We start from the raw sequence: 17,639 nt of genomic DNA, 5'->3' as shown, positions 1-17,639 counted from the left end.
GCTTTCAGTGAAAGAGTTCTTAGCCAAAGCCAAAGAAGACTTTTTAAGAAAATGGGAAAGTCCCCCTCAGGTATCAGTTGTTTAAACATTCAATAATTTTCTCTGTTGCTTTTTTTTTTTCGTTTTGTTTTTTTGGTTTTTTTTGTTTTTTTTTTTATATAATGTCGTCAGTGTGTTATGAGCAGTGCACAAAACAGTTTAAGGCAATTTTTAAAGAAGTTTCCATTTCCAATGTCAGTTTTGCAATTGAAGGTCATCAGCAAAGTCTCTCAGGTCTTGTCCAGCTCTGAGCTGATGAAATGCTCATACTGAACAAGAGCTTTCTCTCGCTGATGATGTTGTTCACCATCAATACGACAAGAGTCAAAATCTATTGGCATATTTTATCTGGCTTTTCATAACATTAAGTATTGGCACATCTGTAATTTACCCTGTCAGTAATTTCCCCATGGTATTAAGGGGAATTGATAGTATTAAGTCCTACTGCATGGGGCTTGAGGGCAGGCTAAGGAGCTTGTTAGAGGGAAATATCTTAAAAAGTGAACTTGGGGGTTTGGGTTATTTGGGAAAAGCCTTTTATGTTTTTAAAGCAGCATTTGAAATGCTATGGTCATTAATATCTGAGGAAAATTTACTGAGTGGTAGGCTCTCCAGACAACTCTCATGTAGAACTGTCTCTGGAGCTTGCATTTTTTGCGTGTTCTAATATTTTTTGTTTGTGAAGCATATGGGGGTTATTTACCTGCATGTTAAATTCATGATCTGTTTACTGCAAAATGTTTCCTACTAAGCATGTCTTATCAGTATGGACAAATTATAGAAGTGTTGATACAATTCAGTTAAGTCTTTTTCTGCTTTAATGAGTGAAACGTAATATCTCTTATTAAAAATTGACAGGCATGAAATTATAACAACACTATAATTGGCTGTAGTTGTCTTTGATAAATGTAATTTTACTCAATTTTCTTTCATAAATTAATCCATACAGTTAAAATTGTCTTTGGGTATTAGATTGTAAATAATGTCATATCCTTCCACTTGTAGAATACTGCTGGCCTAGATGATTTTGAGAGGCAAAAAACCCTTGGAACAGGATCATTTGGGAGAGTTATGATGGTGAAACATAAAGCCACAGAACAGTATTATGCTATGAAGATACTGGACAAACAGAAGGTTGGTGTAACTTACAATGTTTTTTTTTGTTTACTAACTATTTTTAGGTAGACAGAGATCTGGTAACTGGCTAAACTTCGCACTTCCTGTGCTTTTACCAATCGTACTTGAATACTGGTGACACTTTAAACAGTTGGCTTTCTTTTTTAGCCAGCAGATTTAGTTGTTGGCATTGTGTAGAAATCTTAGTGGCCACTGACATTAATAGCAGGCTAAAGAGGCTCTAAGTAGCATCTGAGTATTACATTAAGTGTGCATAATTATGTAATAATCCTGTTGCATCTATAGTAGCTGCATAGGAAGAACAGTCATCTCTCTCAGAACAGCTGTCACACAACAGACACTTTCTATGTTGAAAATTTATGTGCAGCAGTCTGAATCTGTATTGTTACTCCAGCCTGATTTTAACAGTTTATTACTCTTGGATTAAGTAAGCAACGTCACGTGATAAAGTTTAAATTTTAAATAAAATAGAATTCCAGAATAAGTATTTTAAAGAAATTTATCAATACAGTCAGGTTTTATTGGTTTCGACAAGTTCTTCAGAAGTGCATTATTTAGGTTAGTAGATTTTAAGGCTGTCAACAGAAGAGCTCTTCTGACTTTTTAAGGCACTACGTATTGCTACTGTATAATAAAAATCATATTAAGAAAATATTCATCTGCCAATGAGAACTTTAATAATCAGCAACTGACAAAATGAAAATCAGTGTTGCCTCAATGTGGCTGCCTGCGCTTAAGCATCGTTACATTCCTGAGTATTTTTATATAATGGAACTGTGACAGTGGCATAATCAAACTGTTTTCCCTGAGTTGCAGTTAGAGTATTCTTTACGTGTGATTTGAGGTCCTGGACGTTGAATAATGTGTCATTTAGCTAAATACTGCTTTATAATGGTCAGACAAGAAGAAACTAAAACTTACCTTTCAGTGTCAATTCTGACATAATTTTTTTTTTACTTGGAAAAGCTCAATTTTTTTGCAACTTCAGCGTTCTCCTGTAACAGTAGTTTCTAGCTTTTATTTAAAAAAAAATCCAATTAAATTAAAAAGATGTTCCAACATAGTATGACTGAAAGAGAGCCCAGACCATTCCCACCTGTGTGGAGCTTTACCTCGCGTTACCTCAGGGTGGCTGGTGTTATCTGGAGGGAGTGTTGCTGGAACACGAGGTGTGATGAGCATCACACCGCTGCACCAGAGCCCACCAGCAAATGTCACATTTGCAACTGTTTTTTCTTTGAACCCTTTTTGGTGAATGGCTCAGGCCTTGTCACTGGAGCCATTGAGGAAATGACATCTTACTGCAGAAAGCTGCCATAAAAATAGTCTCAAGATTTTTTTTAAAAAAAGCAAACAACAACCAAACAAAAACAAACACTGAAACTCATTGCTACCTCTCAGTTAAAACTGAAAAGCTATAGCTATGAAATTATCTGGTAAAAGCAAAAGTTCAACAATTTTAATGATTGTAGTGGAGTTGCAGTAAAAGATTAACAAGATTAAAAATGTCTGTGTCCAGGTATCAGTCTTCTATTGAAAAGTAGATTATTTTGTCTACAGTCAGAAATCTGAAGTTCCTTTATGAAATACACACTTTTTCTACTCAACTTAGCGTATAGTTATATATTTATGTATTCTATTAGAAATATTTTAGTGTTATATTGGTATCTTCTATTATTTGATCATAACATAGGAGATGGTTGAGAGGGAACACATTTCTGTCACTTTGTACATTATAGAAAGCATACAGATGTCTGAAATCAAACAATATGCAGGCTACCTGTAATTTTTCATTTTTATTTGACTTGGAAATAAGACCATATTGTGTGTCCCTTTGTTATCCAGTCTTGGTTCATCAGGATGTGAGGGAAGAAAAAGTTGTTTAATAGACATTGATATAGCAGTAGTTTTGTGTGTAGCATTGTTATTTCTTCATTTATCTACCTTAATTTCAGAAGGCTTTAACACAACATTGCTTGGCTAGTTTTCTTAAGTAATCATATTAATAAAAGCTCAGACACAAACAAGCAGTTGGAGAATTTACCATGACCAGATACCATTTGATGTACAAGAAGCTGTGACTGACTTGCCCTGAGCTTGAGTTTCAGTGTGAGCAAAGCCGGGCTCTCAGAGGCCCTGGTCTGATCCAGTGTCACCGAACAGCTTCACCTGATGGTGCTGCTGCCACCACCCCCCAGTACCCAGCGGCACAGGGCAAGACGGGCGGTAAAGGCTCGTCCAGCCCTGCCACTGAACGCGTCACAATGTCACAGCAGAACCCTCGCTTGCTTTGATTGTCAAGGTAATTCCAGTACCGAGGCCTTTTAGGGATATATATGCACTTCCCACAAAGGAGGTGATTTGAGTAAAATTTCTATTTTGTCTCTAGAGGTCTGCTATTCAAAAGAGATTTAATATTTTAAACTCACTATTTAATTTGAATGACATTTATTTCAAAACAGTAGTGTTTTGGGTGTTTTTTTCATAGGAGCTACATTTTACATCTAAAAGCTAAATTTAAACTGTTCCAGTCAGGGTTGGAATATCTTGCTTATCTTTTACTTACAGCAGTTAGATTTGATTTCTGAACGTGCAAAATCAGACTTGTTTTTATCACGCTTGTACACTTTCTCCTTGTTTCCTATGAAAAACAAAACATAATTTTACTTGGAAATAATGCCGTTCTTGAAATGAGATATAGATAAATTGTGTAATAGGGATTAAGTAAAATGGAAAGAATCAATTATGCAATGTTGGGGTTTAACACAAGGAAACCAATTATAAGTTACTGAGAAAGAGAACTTAGCAGAAATCTGCCACTTGCTGCCTTGTTAGCAGCTTCATATTATAACGGATTCCAAGAAGGTAGCATTTATTTTTTTAATGTGTTCGCTGAGCAGAGAAGCAAAACCCATTGAAAGCTCTGGCAGAAGTAACTCTTGTTTGTAAGAATGGAAATTTTGAATTTGTATTCTACTTAGGTTTCTCCTTAGTAATGTGTGAGCTATGTAAATTAAATCAGTTTACTCCTGTTCACACATAACAAAATTCATAATTAAATGTGTCTGACACAATTTCCTGCCTTTCTTAGCAAAGGGCCCACAGATCAAATGGATTTTATTGAACTGTCATCTTGGCTGCAGAAGGATCTCCATTACAAATACAAGTGATTCTTAAGAAAAAGAAGAGATGTTTTCCTTACTGGTTCCTATACTTGGCCTGTAGAAAGAAGCACCATTTCTGGAGTTATCAGGAAACCGTGTTGCATGACTAATTACTCTTTAAAATGTCGTTAGACTTTTTAATCTAGTAATCCATAAGGTTTTTCATTATCTGTAAAGCTATGAGCTTCTTTTTGGCTAATTGTTTTACACTGAAAAATTTATCAACAGCTATAAAATGTCAAACTGAAGATTGTTTTTTCTCTCCTAGGTTGTCAAACTGAAGCAAATAGAACACACACTGAATGAGAAGAGAATATTACAAGCAGTGAACTTTCCTTTCCTTGTAAAACTGGAGTATTCTTTTAAGGTAATCACTATTTTGAAAGTAGCTGCTTGGGTTTCAGAGAAATAAGTCTTCAAAATGTAGATAGTAAAACACTGAACTCTTGCAGTACACTAGTTGTAGTATTTTTGTTTGCAAAGGTGCTTCACATGGCACTGTTGAACAGGAGTTCCTGTGCTTGTGTGCACACTTGTACACACCCCAGTTCACCAGGTGGTGATTGAAAAGGTATCTCCAAATAAATAAACAAAAATGGAATTAAACTTTTAGATAATTCTATTGTTTTGGAGGGAAACTGACTTTTGTACAGCAGGGAGCTTTTAGGCATCATTCTGTCTTTGAGAGAAATCAAAGGATGTATTTCTGTACCAATGTATAGAATGGTAAATTTGTAGTTGTTCTGCAGATTTTTTTGCTTGAGGTTTATACCCGAGACTGTTCTCAATGACAGGCTTATGTATTTGTGTGTGTTTACTTGCTTCCTTAGGACAATTCTAATTTATACATGGTAATGGAGTATGTTCCTGGTGGTGAAATGTTTTCACATCTAAGAAGAATCGGAAGGTTCAGGTAAGAGTATTAATGACCCTATTCCTTTAGAAAGGCTTGTGTTGCTAGTTTGGGAAGATGGTTTTATCAAATTTGTTAGTGTTGAAAAAAAATTCTGAAGGGGTAAGCGCATTTAATTATTTTTCAGTGGAATTAAACTAGTCAGGCAATGCAAAACTTGTAATTATGCCTTATTTTTCAGTTAGTTAATGCAGGCATTTGTAATCTATGCACGATAGAATCTTGGAATTCCTGTGCATATTGTCGCTGAAATTGATAGCTTCTAAAAGTAACATTTTAAGTCTAAGCTCTATATTGTGGGATATGTTAATCTTGATTTGCATGTGTATTTTAACGGCAAGACTTAAATTTAGGAAACGAGTGTATCAGTTCTAAATGGTTTGCTGTTTGCTTTTTTTTCCCCCTTGTTACACAGTAAAAGAGCCAGTTAAAAGATACTTAATTTATCTATCCCTGGTAGTTACATGGTTCTTTCAGTATCTTAGCGTAGTGTTGGGGTACTTAATATTCTTTTAATTCTTCACAGTGAACCACATGCACGGTTTTATGCAGCTCAGATAGTGCTAACATTTGAGTACCTCCATTCATTAGACCTCATCTACAGAGATCTAAAGCCTGAAAATCTTTTAATTGATCAGCAAGGATACATCCAGGTATGATATTCTTCATATGTTTAGGAAGTGGAGTCTTGTCTTACCGTGTAGAGTTAAGTAATTCCGGCAAATATGTTCAGAATAAATGGTCTGAAGCTGGTTGGCATGAAAACGTGTTTTCAGGGAGCACTGAAATGTCCTCTGCTTAGTAATGGTTAAAACCATGGGATTGTGCTTCCTCTGACTAAAATGAAGCATGCACAATGGAGCTGTCTGCAGCTGAGCGAGTTGTCAAGGTTTCCCTTGGGGTCTGTGGTGAGAGGGAGGTGATTACGTGGCTCTGTTCCTCTGACCTATTTTATACATCTGCCCTAGAACAAGATGAAAGGTGCCCTAGAATGTCTGGTTCCCTCCATTGTCTATATAAGTAGTTAAGGATAACCAGCTTAGATGTCAGCAAGTACTGTAGTATGTACTGTCAGATAAATCCCATGCTTGATGTTATTTATTCATTTTATCACTAGAAACCACCCATCTCTCTGTATTATAAGTGTCAGAAGGACTGGCTACTGAAAGTGCCTCTCACTATGTCATAGAATCATAGCATACCAGGTTGGAAGGGACCTCAAGTGTCATCTCATCCAAACTGTCTATACTGTGTGATTTGAGAAACAAATTTTTCCTTTGTGTAAAATAGCTTTCCAAAATATTTCAGAAGTACTTAATTTTTAAATTTATTCATAAAAATGCACTTGCAGTTAATTTGTTTCTTCTGATGACAGGTCACGGATTTTGGCTTTGCAAAAAGAGTAAAAGGAAGAACTTGGACGTTATGCGGAACTCCAGAATATCTGGCACCTGAAATAATTCTCAGCAAGGTACTTTGTCTTGTTTCTCAGCCATGCATTTGATGCAGTTATAGCTTATGACCCAATTATTATATTAAACTCTGAGATAATTGCTGATACTTGCAAAAATCAAATCTTGACTTGTCAACTCTCTATGAATTACAGAAAATGTGATGGTTGCGTTTTTCTAGTATACTAAAACTTCCTCCAAAACATGATTGTACAGAACTTTCTACGTATGCTTGCTGTGTATAATAACTTGTGTGGGAAAAAGGGGTTTAAAGAATCCGTAATTGGGTTGTTTAATTAGCATCCTTATCCGAACCACAGATCCGAATGACCACATTCTAAAGTGTTTAACAGACTAGAACAGGAGCTCCAGAGGTAACAAGAACCACATATAATAACTAGTTGCAGGGTGTTTCAGGTTTAAGGCACGTTACATGAAATCAAACATGACAAACCACTGGTTTTACACATAAAGTACCTGCAGTCTGAGGTTGCTGTTGATCAGTTTGTGTCTTGTACTTGCACTGAGTCTTTGAACATAGAAGAAATATTATTTATCATAAAGCTGTTCCACTGTAGCCCTTCATGTTTTGCAAAGGAAAAATATCCTTATAGTTTATGGAACTGCTTATGATATAAACAATCATAATACATGATGTGAGATTATCGATTTAATATGTGGTTTAATTAAACTGAAAATACTATTATGTGTGGAGAAAATGTTTGTTATTTGCAGCTCTTTTGTCCTTATGCAGTTCAAGCAGCAGTAGAAATTGGAAGGTGCCTACTACAAACTCTCCATAGCAGATTTTTCAGGAAAAACTGAGTCTTAGCCTTGAGCTCTGTAAAATATCTCAGTAAACACATAAAACTGGTGTGGTTGCTGGGGTTTTCTGTGTTTTTAAATATTAAATAGGATTTACTAATGATTTTATGTTTAGGCTTTAAAGACCAGATCATAAATTAATCTACAACAGCTAATTAACTATAATTTTAGGCTCTTAAGTCTAGTTTACTAAATATCAAAACAAATGTTCTGAAATGCAGATAATCAAGCAAAAAGATGATAGTATACAATACAGGATGTCTTCTTGTATTTAATGAGATTTCCCTAAACTTTGAAAGAAGTTTCAGTCATTCTGTGACAAAATTATTTTGTTTTTAATAAATTGTGCCCATTTCTGTCGCTCAGGGATTCCTGTCACATCAGCGTAAAGACATCACTGAAACTCAGCACAGGAATATGTTTCATTGTCATCACTGTATTAGATTTTAGGTATCTGTGAGCTTCAGTTTGGTTTCGACAAGGTTGTAGGTTCTGTATTAAACAAGCAATAACGCGTTTGCTTTCTTTGAATTTCATAGATATATGTTGAAAATACTAAACTATGTAAGAAATGTGCTAACAGTGGTATTTCTTGTTTTATCCAGGGTTACAACAAGGCAGTGGATTGGTGGGCATTAGGAGTGTTAATCTATGAAATGGCAGCTGGATATCCCCCATTCTTTGCAGATCAGCCCATTCAAATTTATGAGAAGATTGTGTCTGGCAAGGTGAGCGAATCCACTGTCTGGTTTTGCACGTGCAGTTGTTTGTCTTTGCAGAACCTGGTTTTTGTGTGGAGTAGATGCAGAATTTGTTGGCTACTAGACAGTGAGCCATTTGGAAAGGATATGGAAAAAGTTTGTATACTTGTTAAGTACAGACATTGCTACAGTAATATTAAAAACTAAACTTCTAAAAATCTGTTCCTGCCTTCAAATTTAAACTGCAAGTTATTTAAGTTTACAGACCTTGTAGTATTATATCATTATATGCTTGCATAAAAATGGTCCAGCAACTATTAACAACTATTTAGCTGTATGCTTAATTTGCCTAGAAAATTTCTTTTCTAGAATTCTTTTGCAACTTTTGAGAAGCTTCTAAGGGTTTCTGTAATTCATAGTAGGCTTTTTCACTCCTGCAGTCCTGTAGTTCAAGGCATGTCTAATGTTCTGTTCAGCTTTCCTTGTTATATAAAATTTTAAATAAGTGTTTCCAACTTTTGATTTTTATTTTTCATTAGTATCTTTTAGCGTGGCAGGGTGCAAACGTGATCATTCTGTTGTTTCTCCTGCCAGCCAGTGTTGCATCTTCATCTTTTGTTGTGCTCACTCGATTTGTTATGGTTGTTCTTTCTTGTCCCTACACAAACACACTCGGTGCTGCACCTCCCGTACTTCTGTAATTCTAGTGAAGGGAGGTGCCTCAGCAGGCCCTGAGTGCACTGCAGTGAGACAATTCCTGTCTAGGACCTTATTTAAATCAAGAAGGTGGTTGCTCTTTGAAAGACTAATACTGTGACCCTTCAACCGTCTCCATGAATATATAGGCATTAATTTACAAAGATAAATTTTTAAAGAAATGTGTATCTTCTAAACAAAAAAACTTGGGGCATTTTTTGCAGTTGTATCTAATGTGCTCAACATTTGTACAGTTGATTACCTACCTTTTTTAATGAGTCCATGGGTGGATGGGTGCAGAAACAGCACTGGACTTGAAATCTGGAAACTCTAACATTCAGTTCTCAGCTAGCAGTATGTTTCTTTTATAACCTTAAGTCTTGTTTTAATCTTATATCAAGCACTTAGTTCTCTACTTGAAAAACTGAGTTACTTTTCAGCTGTCTAAGTATTAGATTCATTAAAACCTGTGAATTTCGCGTGTGCTACAATAGGGCCATATTGACAGGTAAACTGAAGCAATGTCCTTCATTATCAGACCTCTTGATTTTGCAACATGTTTTTATGTTAAATAATTCCATCTTCTGCATTTACATCATAACTGATCAGTTGAATGTTGTCAGTGCCAAATGCTGAGACTATGGGCATGACAAATGCAATTTTCTGTGTATCTTTTTTTCCCCCTTCTCTCTTCCATCTCAAATGATGTCTGTAGATCTTTTGCTAGTAAAACCTTCTGTAATTATATCCCATGAATCATCTTTAAATATTTCTTAGCCAGGTTTGAATGAATTGTATTGGCAAGTCACTTGTGTTATCTTCAAGCAGTGCTCTTTTATTTATTGAAGGCTTTTGATATTGATGTGTTCAGTTATCAGAAACAGATTATAGTACAGCATAAAGTTCCAGATTGGATTTTCAGTGATTTCACAGTGTATCTGTATATTTACATGTTATGCTATACTATACTGTATCTTGTGTGTGTATATAATATAATCTAAAAATTTGTTCCTAGAAAATAGTTGAGAAAGCCATGAGCTGATATTGCGTTGGTGAGATACCAAGTTAAATTTAGCTTTTATGTCATTATTATGGTAAATTAACATTTTCCCCTAACTCGAACAGATGTAGAAACTTTCAGTTCAAAAAAAGGGAAATGGACAAGGTACTGATAAAGGCTCTGTGAAACAGAAAGATGTGCAACAATAATAATCTCTCTTTTCATGCATTCCTACTTGATTTGTTTGTAGAGGAAGAGGAGAAAATGGCCCAAATGTTTCCTTTTGCATGAACATTGTTTTGCCTCACTTTGGGAAGAATCAGGTTGTGTATATTATTTCTTAATGTTGTGGATGTATAATTTTAGGTAAGGTTCCCGTCACACTTCAGTTCAGACCTTAAGGATCTTCTAAGAAATTTACTCCAGGTAGATTTGACCAAACGATACGGAAATCTCAAGAATGGTGTAAATGACATAAAGAATCACAAGTGGTTTGCAACTACAGATTGGATTGCCATATATCAGAGAAAGGTAAGACCTTCCTGTTTGAAAATACTGTAGGTCTTTAAGGGGTTGAAGTAAAATTTCTAATTATTTTCATTCTTTTTTGCCTCCTTAAATCTGTAACTTTTAATTAAACTGAGAATAGGTGAAAGTAGTTTAATCTTTAAGACTCTGAATAGTATATATTGGTTGAATTGTGTTTGTTTCTCGTTAGTATTTTATCCTGGACCTCTGTGTAACATTCATGTTCCCTTAACACATGTTATGCTTGAGTCTATTTCTGGAATAGCTCAGAATGAGCCATCTCCTGTCTCTCTCACTTTTTATTTAACCCCTGCTATAGTGGCATCTATAAATACTCCTCCACAGCAGAGAGAAGTCTGTTTTCCTTTCCAGCTAGTTCCTAGCAGTCAGACTTTCCTTAATGCAGAAAAGCTCTAGCCAAAGCTCCAGTTTTCATTTTGCTGCTGAAGAAGTACGGTCCCTCCTATTTGCTCTCGCTTTATCTGTGATTGGAACCGGGTCAGATGTAGAGAGCATCTACTCAACCCTCAGTGTCTGCTGAGGGTTTTTATCTTCTGACGCTATGCTTTAGTGGACTGCGGTTCCATGAGCTGCAGCGATGAGAAGGGCGCTGCTGAAGGCTTTTTTTCTGCCATTTTTAGGGTGGTTTTCTAGACCTGCCTGACCAATGTGGCTTATAATGTGCTTTTTAGAAAGTCCCTGCCCAGTCTGCACTATGAACTTCAGACTGCATAATAAGGAAGGCAATAGAGAAATTGGGAATATTTTCAGAGCATGAGCAGCCAGAAACATATTGGCCAGAAGGGAGCATGTTAGTGGCTGCTGGGATGAACGAAGCAGAGCTGGGGAGAGGGATGAGGATGGTGACAGTTCAGTCTAGGTCTGTTTTCAAGTCGCTCCAAAGCTCCCTCTCCCCTTGAAGGCAGTCATATAGCTGTAGATGAATGGGTTCCTAGAAACAGACTGCTAAGAAATTGTTCTCTTAAATGCAGCCTCTGAATTCTTGTTTTTTCGATAGACACAATAAAGGACTAAAATAATTTCATTGGTGTTGTCCCAGAAGACTCAGGTGGAGAAATAATTTTGCATCTAGATATTGGTAAAAAGGTTAAATAATAATATTTGAAGGAACTGGTTTACATTGTTGAGATGCTAACAGTCTTGACTGTAGAGGCATAAACTTGCTGCTTTAACAGCAGTCTTTTAAAGGCCAAACCTAAATACTAACAATAGTTTATAAAAAGAAACTGGTTGTTTGGCTACACAAACTGACAGTACAGTTGTTTTAGTATTCACTCATGTATTAATTACGAGAAGACAGGGTACAATTAGCACATTCTGCTTTCGTTATATTAAGTATAGATGTTTTTAAGGAAAGATTCCCCATTGCAGAATTGTAATTATCTATCTTTGCTTTCTTAATGCCTGTTTGTAAGACAGATGTATATGCACTGAGTTTCATTTGCCAGTATCCTGTTTGGGGACACTCAGGCCCCATAATATTAAACTGGCTGTTTTAATACTGTGCTAAATATTCTTAGCATTGCTAGTGCACTACTGTAGAGAATTACTTTCACAGAAACAGGAAATATTTTAAAATGTGAACTAACAGTACAGTCAGAATAACTATTACTGGTCCTAAAGGATTGTGAAAGCTGATGCTGAGTAAGTTTGAATCTTCTAATTGAAAGGAATAAATACTGTAATACTAAGGCTCTGAAACAACAGCATAGATTGTAATACCTTTTAAGCAGTCACAGAAATACAGCAATAAACTTGGTTTCTACCAGCTTTCCACGGTGGCTGTTACCACAGCATGTATTTTCCTGATTAAATATAACGTTTCTTGGCAGCTAACGTAATGTGAATAATTTGTTGTGCTACAGTCGTAAGTGAACCAGTGAATTACTTAATATTTCAGATAATGTCAAGTCTTGTTTTCTTTGTTCTGTTTATTAAAGTACTGCCTGATAATATGGTTGCACTTAGGGCTAAACAAGTATTTCTTCTATAAACCGGTGTTATCTCCTGCAATCTCTTTTCAACAATTTCCTTGGTGAAGATAATAGCAAAAAAGTCTGAGGCGTCTCATTTGAACATGTTCTAAAATTCTAACAGTAAATAAGATATTTCTTGTGCTCCGAACTTTACTGTGAGAGAGTAATTGAAAATCAATTTGAGAAGACACAGAGACACAATTCAGATAATGGCAAATGTGTGGCTCTGTAGACTAGGCATGTACACGGAGTGTATATTGTCTCTGGATAACCTAAATACATATATTGTTTTAGGAACAAAAGGATATGCACATGACAATTGTAGCACAGTCTATAAATGCAGAAAGTTGGTGTTGTTTCTTGGGTGTGTATAGTGTTACTACCCAAAGTCATCTCTTTAATTTACTGTTTCACACACATACCCTGCCTCAATAATTTTACTATAATTTCACTTACTGTAAAGGTGGATAAATCAGGTGCCTGTCACCTGGAAAAGAAGGATGCGGTGCTGATAGTCGTGCCTCACACTCCAGTTTGCCCTAGACCCATTGCAGTAGAACATCTTCTCCCTCATCATCCCTTCCCTCTGGTCACTTCCTTCCCATCCATTCTTCATTATTGCCTCCTATCAACCCCAAACCCTGACTGGTCCTTCTTCCAGCATGTGATTGACTCTGTAGTTTCAGTTATTTTAGAAAGTAATTAAGCTTAATTTTGAACTTTGAGATGTGATAGGCTAGAAGGATCAAGGTCTTGAATTAATGTTAGCTGAACGAAAGCAGAATTTAGTAGTCTGATCTCTAAAATATCATTTCAGTGTCTGCAAGTTGGGAACAACTCCCTCTTTCCCTCCCCTCCGCACTGTGTGGGGACAGCGTAAGCTGTTACCTGGTAACAATGCAGGTGTGTCCCTGTGCAGATTCACACCTTCATTTTCTGTCATGTTCAGTTTAACTTCCAAGATGAGTAGAGGCTGAAAGTAGGGATAGAAAGATTGAGACTGTTAAGTTGTAGCCAGACCCAAGGATTTTATTGTAAGGTCAACTTTAAAAAGCTGCAGGTTCCCTCAACTTCAAGAAGCTGCAGTTAAGAGGATCCTGGAAAATAACTGGTTCTAGTACCAGGGGGTGAATGGTTGATTGCCATCCAGTTGATGTGAGATGTGCTGCATCTCAAGGCTAATAGAGTGTATGTACATGGGTCTGGGAGGCTGTGCAGGCAGTCTTCACCAGAAGGGGTTTTCCTTCATTTCTTCACAGAATCATAGAATGTCCTGAGTTGGAAGGGACCCACAAGGATCATTGAGTCCAACTCCTGTCCCTGCATATGAGAACCACACAGTTCACACCATGTGTCTAAGGACATTGTCCTTGAACACTGTCAGGCTTGGGGCTGTGACACCTCCCTAGGGAGCCTGTTCCAGTGCTGCACCACCCTCTGGGTGAAGAACCTTTTCCTAATGTCCAACCTAAACATCCTCTGGCACATCTTCCTGCCATTCCCTCGGGTTCTGTCATTAATCACTAAATAGAAGATTTCGGTGCCTGCCCCACCTCTTAGTTTCCTCTCCTCCAGGCTGAACAAACCAAATGACTTTCGCCGCTCCTCATACGGCTTCCTCTCCAAACCCTTCACCAACTTCGTAGCCTCTTCTGGACACTCTCCAGTAACTTAACATCTTTTTTATCCTGTGGCGCCCAGACCTGCACACAGTGCACCAGGTGAGGCTGCACCAGTGCAGAGCAGAACGGGACAATCACCCCCCTGCCCAGCTGGCCATGCTGTGCTTGACACACCCCAGGACACTGTTGCCCTCTTGGCTACCAGGGCACAACTCTTGGCTCCTGTTCAACTTGGCATGGACCAGAACCCCCAGGTCCCTCTCAGCGGAGCTGCTCTCCAGCATCTCATTTCCCAGTCTGTACATACAGCCAGGTTTGCCATGTCCCAGGTGCAAAATCTGGCACTTGCTCGTGCTGAACTTCATGCCCAGTTCTTCAGTTTGTCCAGATCCCTCTGCAGGGCCTCTCTACTCTCAAGAGTGTCAACAGCTCCCCCCCATTTTGTGTCACCAGCAAACTTACTAAGCAATCCCTCAAATCCTGAGTCTAAGTCACTCAGGGCCAGCGCGCTTCAGTGTCTTCGTTAGATGGATCCCTGCGGAACTCCGCTAGTGACTGGTCACCAGCCCAACGTTGCCCCATTTAGTAGAGCACTTTGAGCCCGGCCGGTCAACCAATTGCTCACCCACTGCACTGTGTGTTTACCCAGCTGTGTGCTGCCCATCTTGTCCAGGAGAATACTGTGAGACACAGTATCAAAGGCTATCTTAGAGCTGCACTGGCTTTTTTGTGCAGTCTGTTAGTGAACCCTTCAAGTCATTGCTGGTCTCCCAGTTGTGGCCTGCTTTCAAGAAGTCTCTCACTTCTCACAGTTCCTGGGAGGAACTTGGTAGGAGATAGAGAACAAATTGTTTTAAACTTGTATTAGGTCAGTTTTATTTGGAAATAGAGGCCTGTTGGTAGATAGGAGGACACGGGTTCCAAACTGCCCTAAGGTCTTTGAGCAGTGTTGATGGTGATTAATCGACGCGACTTCCATTGTGACTATGCGATGGTGACATGCAGCCCTTGCCACGCTGGGAGTGAGAAGTAAACTTTGTTTTGAAGTAGAAGTAATTTTTATTTAATATTTGTTAGTGACATATTAGTCTTTCTCAACTTACATTCATACATCTAGGTTTGCACCTTCTTAGTCTGTGTTTGTTTTCGTGCCATGACTTTAAACTGTAACATCTCGTTTCTCAGCAGGATTTGAAGAGTCCTGGTAACATTGTTGTGCTCATTATCACAATGTTAAATCAAAGGCCAGTAATAATTAATGTGTTTTTTTCTTTTTTGTTTCCCAAAAAACAGGTAGAAGCTCCTTTCATACCAAAGTGCAGAGGCCCTGGAGATACCAGCAACTTTGATGACTATGAAGAAGAAGATATTCGTGCGTCTCTAACAGAAAAATGTGCAAAAGAATTTGCTGATTTTTAGTAGGAGTAAGAGGACAAGATGACATCAGGGCTCACATTGGGATCTTTGCACTCTGTTAACAGATGAGGTGGAGCTGAGACCATCATATGTCAAAACAGTTACCTAGTTACTTCATTCCACAAAGCTGACTGAGGTCTTTATTGCCATCTTCCATGTGTGCAGTTTGCACCAACCCTTCTAACTAGGCACAATTAAGCAAGCACTGTTTGTGCAGTAACACAGAATAATAGACCACTTTCCTGCTTAACTTTGGTTTCTGTCGTTCTTTGTTTCTGTGTATTGTTCATTTTCCCCCTTTAAAATGAAGTAGTTTTTTACCCAAGAATGCTCCATTTTATTTTGAATAATGTATTATTTGTGTGAGTGAAATGGAAGGTGTTGCGGCTAGTGTGATTTAGACTGAAGTGAAAGATAAATGTTGCTTCTAGTCTGTGCCAGCCAATAATTGTCTGTCTTGTGTCTGATGCTACAATTTATAATAATTTTTTAGTAGCTCAGACTGAACCTAGCCAACATTTTTAGCATTTTTGAAGGTAGTATTTATCGCCATATAAATGTCTGCTAAATTAACTTAAAAACATTTCTTCCTGGAGACTGACCAAAATTCAGTAGAGTCAATTGGATGGCTTAAGTAGGGGACAGTAGCTAGACCCCGTGCCTTGGTTTTCTACATCCCTGCAGTTTTCATCACTGCCTCCTTCCTTTGTCTTTCCCACCTTGGCAGCAGGTCAATTGCCATAACCGGACTGTACCACGGAAAGCTTACAGTCTTGTGAGAGGGAGTAAATCCACCTGGTCTGGATTTTGGACCATATTTAATCAAGTCGACTTACCAGCATTTCAGTTGGCAGGTATGAAATGGCTTTTTTAAGAACACGAACCCTAAACTCTTAAAGGAAGTTTTGGTCAGTATTGTAGAGAATGATTCATTTTAATTCACTTTTTTTTTTCCTTAAAAAAAAAGCCAGTGTTTGGGCTCCCAACGTATTCCTTGTTTTGAGCTTTTTTTGCTTAAAAAGGCATCCATTAAAATAAAAACCGGCATACCACAAAAAGCAAAATGCGCTCTGTCATTAGCTACGAAAAACAAATGGTTTAGCAAATGCAAAATCGTTTTCTAGATGCATCGCTGGGTGAACACGGTTCTGTTTTGTTAGCTGTTAAGAATAAGAGGTTATTGCCAAGTTTTTATTCTGGTATACTATATTCGTAAACTGAGGATGGAGTACTGCTACAATCATGTTCTTTTTAATTACAGCACTTCATTCATGAAGAAAAGAGACAAAGTTTAAAAACTGCAACAGCTGGGTTTACTTTAGTTGCGTTGTGTCTTCATTTCTAACCTACTTTCTTTCAATCAAACAGAATGTATGGTCACACAGATACAAGTATTTGGGCTTAATTATATTTTGTATACTCTCACCAACTGACTTAAAGGATACTGCTACCATGTGCTAGCTTTGGGCACTTCTACACATTTATTTCAATGTTAATAATAAGTGGCTCAGCACTTTTTTGGGGGTTGCTTTTAAACTTATTCATAGTAGTTTTATTTGTACACTTGATTCTGGCTGTCTCGGTGACCTGTCTTAAAACAGCACATCTAAACAGTTTAAACTAGACTCACATTTTACGATAAATTTACATGCATACAAGGATGAATTGTTTAAAAAAAAAAAAAAAGCTATATTGATACATAGCCATTGTATGTGTTTGAATGTCAGTGCAAATAAACCACTGGCGTTCCTTCCTTTTAACCTGTTTGGACTCCTTTAAGAAAAGCCTTTGTAGACATTTTACAAAAGAGTATGAAACGTACCATCCAACATTCTGTATGTTTAGGTTGTTGAGCATTTTTGCACAACGTCATTAGGAGGCTGACACTGAATGCAGTCTTTGTCCACCCATATTTACATATGTGCAAGAAAAGTATAAGATACTTTGCTGTAGCAAATTTTATGTAACAAAGATATATCGTCACATTAATAAATTTAAAGAAATCCTTTGTATGAAAATGTTAAAATCTTTTGTATTTCATTTAGACCAAGGACATGCTGCTGTATGCTAGCTGTATGCGATAAATTCTACAGTAACTTTGTTGTCGTTTATGAACTTTAAAAGATTTTAATAAATGTTGGAGATCACAA

The 17,639-nt window shown here is 37.3% G+C and overlaps 1 protein-coding gene across 4 annotated transcripts in view; it reads left to right on the top strand.

Moving 5' to 3' along the window:
- The window catches only part of PRKACB (protein kinase cAMP-activated catalytic subunit beta), a 70,311-nt gene extending 52,672 nt beyond the window's left edge, over positions 1-17,639 (top strand). For all 4 annotated transcript variants that reach the window (XM_065841792.2, XM_065841790.2, XM_065841791.2 and 1 more), the window contains exons 2-10: positions 9-70; positions 1,045-1,173; positions 4,609-4,707; positions 5,171-5,253; positions 5,780-5,906; positions 6,629-6,724; positions 8,135-8,257; positions 10,293-10,457; positions 15,367-17,639. In XM_065841792.2, coding sequence (XP_065697864.1) covers positions 9-70; positions 1,045-1,173; positions 4,609-4,707; positions 5,171-5,253; positions 5,780-5,906; positions 6,629-6,724; positions 8,135-8,257; positions 10,293-10,457; positions 15,367-15,492 — 1,010 coding nt within the window. In that variant the 3' untranslated portion in view covers positions 15,493-17,639. The remainder of the gene's footprint in view (positions 1-8; positions 71-1,044; positions 1,174-4,608; positions 4,708-5,170; positions 5,254-5,779; positions 5,907-6,628; positions 6,725-8,134; positions 8,258-10,292; positions 10,458-15,366) is intronic.

This window comes from Patagioenas fasciata, chromosome 6 (assembly GCF_037038585.1).
Source record: "Patagioenas fasciata isolate bPatFas1 chromosome 6, bPatFas1.hap1, whole genome shotgun sequence".
Lineage (NCBI taxonomy): Eukaryota > Metazoa > Chordata > Aves > Columbiformes > Columbidae > Patagioenas > Patagioenas fasciata.
Note: the sequence above shows the minus strand (reverse complement) of the source record. Positions and strands in the feature narration are given on the sequence as shown.